The sequence below is a fragment of the Malurus melanocephalus genome, unplaced genomic scaffold (assembly GCF_030028575.1).
Source record: "Malurus melanocephalus ecotype Western Australia unplaced genomic scaffold, MMel_1.1 scaffold_695, whole genome shotgun sequence".
Lineage (NCBI taxonomy): Eukaryota > Metazoa > Chordata > Aves > Passeriformes > Maluridae > Malurus > Malurus melanocephalus.
The window spans coordinates 54,890-68,354 of NW_026623927.1; the positions used below are offsets into that span (position 1 = coordinate 54,890).

Consider the following 13,465-nt stretch of genomic DNA (forward strand, 5'->3'; position numbering starts at 1 on the left):
GGGGTGCCACCCCACCTGCCCCCGCCGGCCGAGCGCGCAGACACCGCTGCCGCTGTTCTCCCTCCAGCCGGGCCGGGTGCTGCTCTCTCCCCGTGGAAATGGAAACGGCCCCACAGCGGTCACCCTTCTCCTGGGGGTGACCCCGGGTGACACCCGGCTCCTGTGCCAGCTCTGCTGTGTCCGTCTGTGGGCACCGCGCCTCGCCCGCCATTCCCTCAGGAYAGTTCTCCCTGCACACGGCATCGRGCGAAAGAGGAAAACCCTCAGCCGTGCCGAGAAATGCCGTTCCACATCACTTCTTTTATTTATTTATTTRTTTTCTTTAAAATAATTCTCCTTTTTAAGCCAGGTGGTTGCATCTGGCTCAGTTTCTGGTGGAAGCCCTCAAAGCTTTTTTCACTGAGTCCAGGAGGGAGAAGCGAAGGGCTCGYTCAGGCTGTCAAGGCTTCCCTCAGTAAATAAGTTTGTGAGAATTTCTGATTTTGGAAATTTGCCTTCCAGTGCTGATACTAATCGAGCATGACTCATTCATTAGTAACCTCTTTTTTTTTGTTGTTGTTGTTGTTCCMTTACTCGGGAGGTTGATGAGCCTACATTGAAATAAACCCAAGGAAACTCGCAGGAACTCGGAATGCTTACTGGAATAAAACATAGAAATGTGTGCTGCTGCAGCAAAGAAAAAAAAAAATTAAAAAATGTCCACATCTTGCCGTGGACAGATCAATAGCWACCAGCAGGCAGATTTACAGTTCCCACAGGCTGTGAACCTCTCGGATTTTCRTCCCACACGGGATGAAAATGAGCAAAATGCCCTTTGTTTCTATTTTTAGCACCTGCATTCCCAACCCGGTGTAAGGAGAGGCCCGACCTAAGGAATTGTCTCAATGTCACCTGGCACAATCACTTAAAAAATGTTTTCACTGCAGAAGGGAGGGGTAAGAATGTCCCTGTGATCCATGAAAATGCGGGTTATTCGCATTTCACAGCGCTTGTTTTCACCAAGACTCAAAAGCACCGAGACTGGTTTGGGAAAGAGCATTTGGGAAACATCCTGAGCTTCCTGTCCTCTGTGCCCTTAAATATTGGGTGCTAAAAGGAAACCTGCTGCAAATCTCTTGGGGCTGCTCTAAAACCCTCGCTCAGGAGCCTGGAGGAAACATCCCCCTCCCCAGAGCATTGGGAGAGACATTGCATCTTTCAGCCCTCTTCAAATATTTATATGTGTACTTCACGTTTGAGTAAAGCTGTCCTTTTCCTCAAAGCAGGAAGATTACAGTAAAGGGAGGAATTCCCTAAACTGGCAAACATCTTTGTCCATTAAGTAACAGGAGGGTTTGAGAGGAGAATTCGGTGTCTGGCAGCCAGGAGCTCGGCTCCACTGCACAGGAGATTTCATAATCATGTGTTTTGAGATCAACTGGGGAAAAAAAAACAAAAAACCAAACAACAAACAAAACCCAAAAATCAACTAGAACAGTATCTCGTAACAATGGGTGCTAGGGAGCCTGGAAAAACACACTGAAGATTAAAAGGTTGGTGAAATGGGAGAAATGGTGAAATGGTTGGTACCTTTGGGGGAAAGAGATTTCTGCCTCCTCCCAATCCCACACCCAGGCCCTGCCTGCTCTGTCGTCACAGCTGCTCACGGGGCTGCCTTTGGAAACCTTCACCAGGGACGTGTTTTAATCCAAAAAGCAGATGTACCCTAAAACCCCCAGGGATGGTGAGGCTGGGGCTCATTTTCCAGCCCTGCTCTCCCAAGGAGGCCACTCAACCTTCCTTGGGTCCAAATCTGTGCATCAGATTTGGGAAAAATCCGAAGAAAATCCCTAAACACACAGGGGAAATCCCTAAATCCAGGGATGTTTCTTGTCTGGAGCTGCCAATGAACAGGTCCTGGATGGGGCAGGACACCAGGGATCACTTCTAAACACAAATCTCTCCTGGATGGCTGCTTGTGCTCAGGTGAAACCAAGGGAGGCCTGAAAAATGGGTGATTAAAGTTCTTCTGCAGTTTGCTTCCATGGAAGAAAAAGCAGGATTTTCTTGTTTCACGTCTGTAAAGTCAAGCTTTGTGACTGACACAGCAGTAAATCATTGCACCTTTTTTTTTTTTCTTGTTTCCCCCCCCTCCTAAGAAAGAGACCAAATCCATTTGACTGCAGCAACTTTAATGTGGTCTGAACCCGGAATAACTTTTTTTTTTTTTTTGCCTGCGTATTCAAAACCACCAGCTTCACTCAGCATCATGATGCAAATGATTAGATGCAGTGTACAGCCCTTGTCAGGGAATTGCAGAGCATCAAACATTTCCCAGGAGCTGCTCACTGGGAATTTGTGTGTTCAGGGCACTGGTGTCACATCACTTGGTGACACAAGTTCTTGTTGCCTGAGTTTTTCCATAGGTGACATGCACAACAGGCCGAAAAAAAAATCTTTTTAAAAGATTAAAATCTCAATTTTTTAGCAAGTTCAAAATAGTTTCTGGGTTGTTTTATTTTTTTTTTTCCCTCCAGGCTATTTATTCACAGTATTTGGGTTCACTGTAATAAAAGCTGACCTGGGGACTGCTGCGCTTACATCTATGGAAATGAGCTATGTACATGGCCCTTTTCTCCAGCATTTGCCTGTTAATTAATAATTGGAACATTGCCAGGAGCAAAKGAGAAGCGGGAATGAGATTCAAGTTATAAAACCCTCAAGGTTATCTTGCTGTCCCTGTGTGGTGAAGGGACAGGAGTGGGACAGAGCCAAGGTGCTGAGAGAAGGGGACCGGCCTGGGGCACTCACCAATCACAACAGAACCCTAAAAATTGCATGTGAGCATTTCAGCAGCAATAAGGAAAGAAAAAAAATTAAAAAAAGCAAAGATGACATGCAGTTGGAGCGGGAGCATCTCCCTTCCTCCTGGAATGAACCTGTTTCTTCCCACCCAAATGAGCTTGGACTTCAGAGGAGCAAAGAGCAAGGTGAGCACATTTCAGTGGGTTCCTCACACTCTCATTTTCCCCATCTTCTGCCCCTGCCACACCCAGGCAAACAGCACTGCAAGTGCTGCAGATGTTTTCTGCTCTTCTGCTCCACTTCTCTTTTCTTTCGTACCCTGATCAGGTGGAGGAATCGTGGCTGGCAGGTTCAGCAAACCCACTCCAGTTGAAGAGAATGGCAGATATGCTTCAAAAAACCCACTTTTTTTTCTTTTTTCTTTTTTTAATTTTTTTCTTTTCTGGAGCATTGCAGCTTTCCTCTTGCAGGCAAAGCAGGACAGGACAGAAACTGTGGGAAAAAAGTCGCCCCTGCTATGTTGTGTGCTGTCATTTGCAAGCTGTGGGCAGAGCTGCACCGTGCTGGTATTGATTCACATTTGCCAAGAATAATTAATCAGTGCTTGGATTAAAATCAKTTTCCCTGCTCTGGAAGGACATACCTGATTTTTTTCAGATGCAGGCTGCAGTAACTAACACTGTTTAATTCCATGTGAGGCTCCTTTTCCATGCAGACAAAAGGCAGGCACAGAAGTGCAGAAGTTTCCACTCGAATTTAAATTTCTGTAATAGCAGAAACTGGACAACAATTATTTTGCAAAACCCAAAAAAAGCTCTTTACAAACGATCTTATTTTTTGTGTCCCTGAAACAGGAGCTCCTTGCACCTCTCCTGACCTCTTTTCAGCCTTTTGCAACGAGACCTGAAGAGCTGCAAAACTGAAGAAATTGCAGCCAAGGCTCTTCAAAGGTGAGAAAAGCGTTCACACCCAAGAAAAAATGTACTGGACCCACTTCAGCTAAACCCCTTCTGCTCTGCTTTTACTTTTTATCAGATGCAGTTTGAAGCACCAGCAAAATCCCAGCTGAGGGAAAACTGCCAGTCCTCACAGTCGCTTTGGATTTTTCAAACCTTCTCGATTTCAGGATGAGGATCCTTTGGACTCTGACAGCACCAGCTGGGGTGAGGCAGCTCCAAATCAGACAAATCCTGTCCCTGGGAGGGAGCTGGCTGGTTCTGGGTGGCAAAGGACACCGTGCCAGCCCYGTGTGCAGGTTTTCCAAGGCACTCCCAGCCATGGGGCAAAGCTCTGAGCTTCGGGCATAGCTGCACCAGAGCAAAATCCTTCTCAGCCCATGGGAGCTGCAGAGCAGGGCAGAGGCACAGAGTGTTTTGCCACCAGGCTTGGGGCTCCTTTGGGTGGCAGGGGCAGAAGGGTCACCAAAAGCAGGGTGGCCCTGTCTCAGGTTTGTTTTTATGGTGGCAGCCCACCCACGTGGGCTGTTTTGGGGTGCTCCAAGGTGCTGATCAGGCCCTATCCAGAAGGGATTTGTGCCAGCTCTCTGGGCACTGTCAGGGCAGCACTCACCAGCCCTGGGTGCAGGGACCTGTCCAGCACTTTGGTGCCCAGCTTSCAGAGCACCCCAGGGTCTCATTCCCAGCTCCCTGTCCTGCTTTTTGTGCTCCTAAAAGCCACCCCAGAGCCTCCYGGCCTATCAGAATTACAACAGATCAAGGAGGAGATCAGAAAGCTTTCCTTTTGTTAGTGCAGGATCTGCAGATAAACTTCAKAAATTAAAAACACAGGACAAAGGGAAATTAAATAATCCACATATCGAGTTTTTAATATCCAGCCTCAGCCATGGGTAGTTGAAGAATGACACGGAGGGAAGAAATCTCCTGCATGAGGGACTKGGATCAGCGACATAATTGGAGGAGATGAAGGGTTTTCCTTATGCTGCTTGATGGAGAAATCCCCCTGCCATGGATGTGCTCACTATAAATAAATAAAATTTCAGAAACTGGCACAGTTTCCATGTAYCCAGCAGCYCTGCAATGCAGCCCAGMTACAGCACTCACAGGTTGTGTCTTCAGACAGAGAAATGCTGTCCTGCCCCATGGGGAAGGGTGCAGACACTTTGCCCAGTGCTGCAATGTAAAGCTGATTCCTTTCTTTCATTCTCCCCGGGGAATGTASCAATGTTTTCCAGACAGTTTCACCACTGTTGCACTGCTCGCAAGCATCTTAATTTAAATCCCATTTATAGATGCACCAGGGCAAAATGATCTATCCACAGCTGAAATAATAAACTGGAGTGAGAACATCCTTGGGCTGTTCTGAGAGGCTAGAACAAGCACTCACTGAAATGTATAAACTTATGTAACATTATTTATAGAAAGGAGCCCGATTGTCAGAGGCCCTAAGAGAGCTGGAACATGGGAATGTTTGTTCTCCTCGCAAAGAAAAATTAATTATGCAAGTTTATAAATTCCACTYGCTTTGCCTGCTCATCTCCTGATGTGCCTGAGGACTGGCTGGAAGGTATTTATGGTTCCCAGCCGCTGGTTCTGGAGGCATTTTTTTAACCTTGTACTTCTGCTTTGCCATTGCCTGCCAGGATCCTGGAGCAGGGGATTCACTTCACACAGTGTTTGTCAGCCACAGAAAAACGCAGATTYGCTCTGAGGCCCTGCAGGAGTGAGTTTATTTTAAGGGGATGCCTGGAAGAGGTCAGAACTCACTGAGCCACCACGTTTTGCAGAGGGTGGTGGGGTGGCTGCTGTGTTTTGTGAGTGCAGGAAGAGCCCTGAGCTACAGGAATCAGACACACACTTCTCTCTCTGCCCAATCCACCCATCAGCTCCTGGCATGGCTTTGCTTATTTATTCCTTTTGCTGCCAAGAGCAGAGGKGCCATGAAGGCTCCAATGCCCTCCCTTTGATTTGCAAGGTAGGAGAAGTGCCACTGGTTACTGAAATGCACGGTGTTGAGCGCTTTCCCGGCAGAGCTGTGTCCAGACGGGGCTGCCAACTGGCCAGAGAGCTCAGGAAACCACTGCTGCCTCCCTGGCTCCTCTCACAAACACCATGGCTTCGGGTTTTTGTGCTGTGATTGCTGTTTTTCTCCCATCCATTTCTGTAAAATGTCACTCCTCAAGGGTCTGAGGCACTCGCTGGCATCCAAAAACGCCATTGACGCAATTTTACGTGTTCTCCAACAGCACCCCCGTTMCAAGAGCTAATGGCTGAGTGCTGGAGCTCCAGTGCTGCTGGCCACTCWGGGAATTCAAAYGCACATTCTGAGTCACCTGAGTGCWGGGGAAACMAGAAACAGSGAGATATCTTCSGGGAAATCTCTCCARCCTCCCTGCTGACAGAGGTACCCYCAYAGCTCTGCATGGCAGGSACCTCCCCTTGCWGCAATAAAGGGTTATTTCTGCATTTATTGCTGCAAAATGCCCCGGGGTCAAACCCCCCAGGCRGACTCTCCACCCCTGAGATGCCTTCAAACCTGTTTTCCTGCAATTTCTTGCATTGCAAGATCCACCTTGCTACAGGAGGAAGGAGGAAGGGGAAAGCATCCAGGAACTCGGGGWTGATCAGCCCCACCACATGTGGAGGGAAACTCCAAGCACCAGCCTCTACCACCCACAATTTTGTACTTGGACAACAAACTCGGGTGCTGTTCCCAAAATGACACTTCCCAAGTGGTGCTGGCAGTTCAGAGAGGAGGCTGCAGCTGCATCCCTTTTGTCACCTTTTCATGGGTGACAAGTTCCTTCCTCTGGGACTTCTGTGGCCCTGGGGATCACCCATGGGATGGGAAAAGGCACATTTGTTGGGGTGAAGGGGCCCCTCCTGCAGTTTTGGCAAGGATTGGCTAAACCAGTGTGACCCAAATGGGTGGAAACAGCTCGATTTTGGTGCACTGAGAGAAGGAAGCACTGATGGCAATGGCTGCCCCCTGCGCTGGCATCTTTGAGGGAGACCCAGCAGCACAGCCTTAACCTCCACATGGGATTAAATGATGCCCCAAATCACACTTCCCTGGGATTTAGGAATAAATTTTGAGGAGGATTTGAACAAGTCCAGCTTCCAACCATTGCCTGTTTTTCCAGTCCCAAGCCACATGAAACACAACACATTAAAAAGTCATCAGTGGCTGCTGCTCAGGACCACCTCATGGCCCKTATTGAAAAGGCTCCCTCTGTCCCYGGCACTGAGGACCTCTTTATAAATATTTGGAATGAATGAATAAACTGTTGAAACTCCCCAGAAGGAGAAGAAAACATTTCTGTGAGAAAACATTTCTTGGGRTAAAATTTCTCAGATCCTCATACACCTACAAACGGCCGGTAAATACCTAAATCAGGAAATCTCCTCAGAAAAAATGGTGAGCAATTTGTTTTATCAATGTGTAGCCAAGAACTGACACACAGAAATCYCTCAAAATATCAACCATTTTATTAAAAAGTTCAAGCACAATAAGATGTGGAGATTACGGGCTCCTGAGAAACCCTTCCCATTGTGTGAAACACAATGAGAGCACAAASACTAATATTTACACTTGCAAAAAGGACCTGTGAGAAAGAAAAAWAATCTTAAAAAGAGAAATGTAAAATAAAATGAGGCTAAGCAACCTGAAAAATCAGAAAGTTAACCAACAMCAATATAAAATWATAAAATATCATCATCTGCTGCTTTCCAGGGCCCAAAACATTATGAAAAACATTACAAAATCCAAGYACTCACTTTGGCTTGGATTTGGAAAAACTGGTTGTCACTCTCTGCTTGGCAAGATGATTACTTGTAGTACAATTTTCTTTTTTCTTGCTCTGCATATRCCCAGAACTGCTAAATTTTCTAATTCTTTTTCTCAGATAGCTGTATTTGAAAAAAATGCAAGGATTCCAGCGGCCACGGGTGGCCCCAGCCACTGCAGGAGCTGCCTGGCCATGAACTCRGGATGAGTCCAGTTTGCATTTGGGCTTTGTGGGTGGAACACAAAATCTCTCCTGAAGCAAACAGGCAGGAACGTTCATTTGCCAGCACCACAGAGAAATCGAGCAGGACCACGGATAGGGAGTGACATCCATGGAGTGGTCATCAACACATTCAGCTTTCCTTTTTCTTTTGTTTTTTTTTATTTTCTTTTGCACAGTAGTTTAGAAAGATTCACCAAGAAGAAAATGGGGTTTGTTAGATATTCAGGGGAGGAAGGAAGAGAGAAGCATCCACCCAGAAAAACGCACCCATTCACACCTCAGCGAGGAAAGTATCCAATTATTTCTTAAATGTCCCCAAGTATCCAATTATTTCTTAAATGTCCCCGAGACTTTTTGCCTCAGCCTCCTTGCCTTGTTAGCCATTCCACAGATTTATTATTCTTTGCATGAAATAATACTTCCTGACATCTGTTCCCAGTTCGTTTCTCTCTAATTTCCATTTATAGCACATTTTCCTATCCTCTGACCGTGTTAAAACAAAACAATAAGTATGTTTGACACGGCGCAAGTTACTTAAGATCGTGATCCTTCCCTGACCTTGTTTTTTTTTTTTTTTTTAAAGTATGTCCTAAAACACAGAAACACTTGAATGAACTTAGCTGAAAAAGGCAAGGGAGAGCTAAGAGAGTCACAAAGCACTCGTTTCACGGTGGTGACTCAGGGAGGAAGGAGCATGAGGTGCAGTTTGTGGTTCCAGCACAGTTCTTCTGTGACAATTTGGGGGAGCAGAGGTGCAGGGGGCTGCACAGTGTCTCTGTGACACCAGAGGCCAGGACCAGGAGSCTGAGACATGGCAAAGGAAATGTTAATTCCCTGTGCAGAGAYACAAATTGGCTTGAGGGCCGCTTCCCCTTCTGACCAGGCAGATGGGCAAAGGTGCCCTTCCCTCGCTCCGAAGAGATTTTGTGTCCAAGTGCAATCTGGCAACTCCACAAGCAATAAATTCTCAAGGAGAAGCAATGAGGAGTGCTTTAGTTATGGCACAAGAACATTTTATGTTGTCATCTCTATATTGGTACAAGCCCTCAGTGTAATTTTAGCTCGGGAGGAGGTTGCTTATGAAGCGAATATAAAAGAGCAAGAAGCAATGCAGCCTCCAAGTGAATGTGTGCACACACCTTCCAGTCAGGTGACAGAGCAAACTGGGAGCCACGATTGTCACAGTTTTAGGGACCACCAGCAGCTCTCCTGGGAGCCTCTCCAGCCCCTGATGAGTCTGTTCAGTGTGATGGGACACTCTGCTGTGACAGGGCTGGCAAGGTGACAGCCCTGGATGGGAACACAGAACCCTCCTGGGAGTCTCCATCGGCGCAGGGGCAGCAGCTGCTCTGCAGTTGGGGGTTCCAGCACAGATGTGGGCACTGAAACAGCCAGGAACTGCCTGGGCAGGRCAGACCCCTGCCCCTCACCTGGCCCTGGCAGCTTTCTTCAARGAAGTGTTTCACTGACAAGGCTTCAGCCTGCCAAGGGCGTTCTCTCTTACCCACATTCCRAGCTGAACGTGCACAAACTCAAACYTTGGGCTCCATCRGAGCCTTTCTGAGGTCAAACCAAACCATGACAAACAGAATAAAGAGCAGCCAAGTTCAGCTGTGCTCTGACAAAGCACTGACCCCACAAGCACAGCGTGCAGCTCTGTGCCAGGGCTGCACTCCTACACCCCAAGAGCCACAGGGGGATGAGCATTCACGGCCTTTGGGGAAGCAGGTCACAAGTGGCTTTGAAGGCTCGCCAGCAAACAGCTGGATCAGGTGCTCTGAGCATGCAGGACTGCTCCTTTTGGAAAACCAGCACCTCCCAGTGCYCTGGAGATGCTCCCCTGATTGTCCCCTGGCTCCCCACAGCGTCAGGAAGGTGCAGCCAGGTTGGCCACCCTTGGGAACCACTGAACCCTTGGCAGCACGGGGYTCACAGGTACAGAAATGTGTTTGTATCTCTGCTCCTGAACTCTCTGMACTTCATCTGCTTTGCTGGGCTTTAACTCCAAGCAGCCAGAKCTTACACAGGTGGATTTGTCCTATAAAGTCCATGGTTTGGAAGGATAAACATGAATTCCCCCTAATCTGCCTCTTTCTTCTGCTTATTTCTCCTCGGCCACAAGTGGCCAATTTACCTTTGCTGCTCATCCAGCCCAGCTTTTACAGCATCTGGAAGACTCCAGGACTGACTGAGGGGAAAAAGAGAAAAGCTGTGCTACATTTCAAGGCCTCATTATGCAAAGCTTTGTGCCTTGGAAAACAGGTTGGGAGGAGGGGATGAGAGAGCTTCACAGTGTGACTTAGCCCATTCTTGGGGTTATAATCTGGATTTAACCACCACCACCCATTTCATGTGCAGAAACATGARTTATGAAAAGGGGCCAAGGGTCATTGTTTTTGTAAGTTGCAATCTCTTTATTTAAGTAGTCTGAGTCAACAAAGTCATGCTCTCCTCTATCTCTGAGAGTTTCTTCAGCATCTGGCTCACCTTGGCCTCATCGAACTCCAGGCAGAGAAACTCGGATTCCTACAAAACAAGAGAGAATAAATATTTGAGAAAAATAATTACATTTGATCCCTGTGCAGAAAGAAATGTTTAGTGAGGAATTTAACAGCTTAACTCCATTTGGCAATGGGTGTTTTTATACTTTCCTGTCTGATTAGGAGCGTTGATTTTTATCAATGAAAAATCCAGGTCAGATCAGTTGAGGATGTGTGTGCAGGAGACTGCATAAGAAAGTCTGAATAAAACCCTGGAGTGTCTCTTCCTCAATTAGGAAGCASTGGAAAAATCAGATCTGAGGCAATCCATGAGTGAACCTCTGAGAATTTTTGGAGCAGACAGACCACAGACATTGCTGGAGTTTACCATTCTCCACAGAGCAGACAGGGACACATCAGCCCACCCCGAGTAAATGGGGGCTGCAAAGCCAACACAGTTTTAGCATCCTTCATTCCCCAGACCTGATCAGAAAAGCCCAGAGCAGCTTTCACAGAACAACCACTGCAGGAGGAGCAGCTTTTCTCACCACCCCAAAATAATCCCAGTGTCTGTAAAGTGTTACAAGCCACGTTTCACAGACAGMTCTGACAAGAGCTGTCCTCTCTGTAACCTGACCTCCCACTGCTCCAGCCAGGAGCTGCTTTCCTCCCTGCCCTTTCAGAGGAGTGGCAGTGCCACGCTTTGCAGGGACCTTCTCCTGTACAGGGTGACCTCCATGGCCAAATTCCTGTGAACATCTCAGCCTTTCCAGCCACAACTCTGCACCCCGAGTCATGTGAGCCCATCCACAGATTGCATCAGGCTGGTGTTTGCCCATGCAACCTTTGAGAGCTGCTAAAGCTGATTTTGTGCCTTAATCACAGGAGCAGATCGAAGCTCCTGCTTCTGGACATGTTTTTGCCTGAGACCATGGCAAAAGGAGGAGTTGTTTTTTTTTCTTTTCTTTTTTTTTTTTTTTTTTTTTTTTTTTTTTTTGTTCCCCTCTTCAGGTTTTGTCAGTCCAAAGGAATGTAAACTGATCAAAACAAAATTCTTTGATTACACAAAGACACTGCCACTTCGTGTAAGTGCACTCATAAAACATTCTTTTAGCTGTAAAGGAGCTAAAACTCTCCCATGTTGGCTGGACGGTGTCTGGCCATCCACTCTCAGGTGGACCAACCTAAAACTGGACCAAGAGGGCTGTAAATCAGGCTGCTCAGAACTGAGCTTCAGTTCTATTTAATGCTGCGTTAGTCCATCTCCTCCATGAAAAAACTGAAGAAAAAATAAGATGGAGCAGAAAACAAGGCATCCCTTTTGATACTTCCTGCTGCTAGAAAATAATCCAGCCCCTTTAGAGTTAGCAAATCCAAAATGGAACACATCAGTCCTGAAACTCAGAACTGCTGCAGCCCAGGCTGGAATCTGGGGTTTGGGATCAGGCTGGGAAGTGAAGCTCGATGCYCTCAGGAAGGAGTGGGAATGGACACCCATTTCCTGCAGCCGCCTTGGGTTCRTGCCCTCACTCTTTCCCACCCCTCCTCCCATTTCACTCCCGAGTCCGGGCTATAAAAAGGAGCTGCAAAACAAAATATCCAAGAAACACAAACTGCCCCCAGCCTTGAACCGAGTTTTCTAGGAGCTGCAACAACAGAGTGCTGCAAAAATATTTWTATGAGAGACAGAGAAGCACGACTTTTTCTGTCTCAGTAACTATACTTAAAACCCTCATGTATTTTTAGAAAACCAATCCTCACAAATTGAAAACTTAAAATTGTTCTCTACTGCATCAGTTTGGCCAGCTACTTATAATAGCTAGAAAATAACTTTTCTAGCAACTTCGATACATGAAGTATTTTTAAGTTATGTTGGAATAACAGAAAGAAACAGAAAGGATTCGCACACACTTTTATTTATATTCATTTCCACTTGATCTGGAGGCCTCCTACAACAACATTCAGCATTTCAAAGGCTCCAGCCAAGGCGCCAGCCCCGCTCTCAGMCTCGCCGCGGTGCTTGTAAGATCATTAGCGGCTCTTTGTAAAGGAATTATCCCAGCTTGAATTACCAGCGAAGCGCTCTTCAGACAGCTCAAAAGCATCGCCTTGGGATGCCAGTGTGCAAACACAGCCAGTGATTCCTCTGGGAATATTGTAGGGTTTAGGTCTGACCCTTTTTGGGGCAGGCAATACATCCTTTTGCTCTGCAGAAGCTGGGATTCAATACAACCGCACCGCTCTGGGTGATATTTTATTCTCTGCGTGTTATTTTCTGCTTCAGATTAGGATGTTTTAAAGATTTAGCTGCTCCTTGCATAAGTAAAAACCCCATCTGTAATGTCACCAGAACTYGCCTTCCAACAGCCTGATACCTTTCACTGTGATTAAGGACCACCATTAATTTTCAGCCTTCCAAAATTTTTGGTCAACAGAAACCAAAAAGAACTCGTTTCAGAAAAAAAAGCCACTGCTGATATATATTTTTTCCCCCCAAATTTGCAAACAAGTGTTAAGAGATCACTTCTCTGGAGCAAAAGAAAACGCAAGCCCGGGCTTAGGTACAACCTGCTGTTGCCAAAAAATCTSGTTTATCTGATAATGCCAACTCTTCCCACTTCCTCCAAATGTGCTAATTCCATGTAAATACTATTTTAATAAAACACCTGCAGGGACTAACCTGTAACTATGATCCCAACTCACAAGTGCAGTAGTATTTCAGCAGGAAAATCCATCACAGAATCACAGGTTTGGGTTGGAAGGGACCTTAAAGCTCACTCCTGGGCAGGGACACGTTCAATTAAACCAGCTTGCTCCAAGCCCCATTAATCTTGGCCTTAAACATTTCCAGGGATGGGGCATCCACAATTTTCTGTGCAAACTGTGCCTCACCACCCTCACAGTGGAGAATTTCTTCCCAATATTTATTCTAAACCCCTCTGTTTTAGTTTAAAACCATTCCCCTTGTCCTGTCACTCCATGTCTGTGTCCAAACTCCCTCTCCATCTCTCCTGGAGCCACATTTAGGTACTGGAAGGGGCTCTAAAGTCTTCAAAAATCTTCTATTCTTGATGTTGAGCAACCCAAACTGTGCCAGCCTKGCTGAGGTGCCCCAGCCCTGGCAACACCTTCGTCCCTGTCTTTTGGACTCATTCCAGTATCTGCTTACAGGTTTGTATGGTAAAGAAATGCTAATCTTGAATAAAACAAAAACAAAACAAAAAAACTCCAGCCA

The 13,465-nt window shown here is 46.6% G+C and overlaps 1 protein-coding gene across 1 annotated transcript in view; it reads right to left on the reverse strand.

The window, feature by feature from the left end:
* Window positions 1-10,037: 10,037 nt before the first annotated feature.
* The window catches only part of COMMD1 (copper metabolism domain containing 1), a 57,919-nt gene continuing 54,491 nt past the window's right edge, over window positions 10,038-13,465 (reverse strand). The window contains exon 3 of the mRNA XM_057384270.1: window positions 10,038-10,276. Within this exon, the coding sequence (XP_057240253.1) occupies window positions 10,169-10,276 (108 nt within the window). The 3' untranslated portion in view covers window positions 10,038-10,168. The remainder of the gene's footprint in view (window positions 10,277-13,465) is intronic.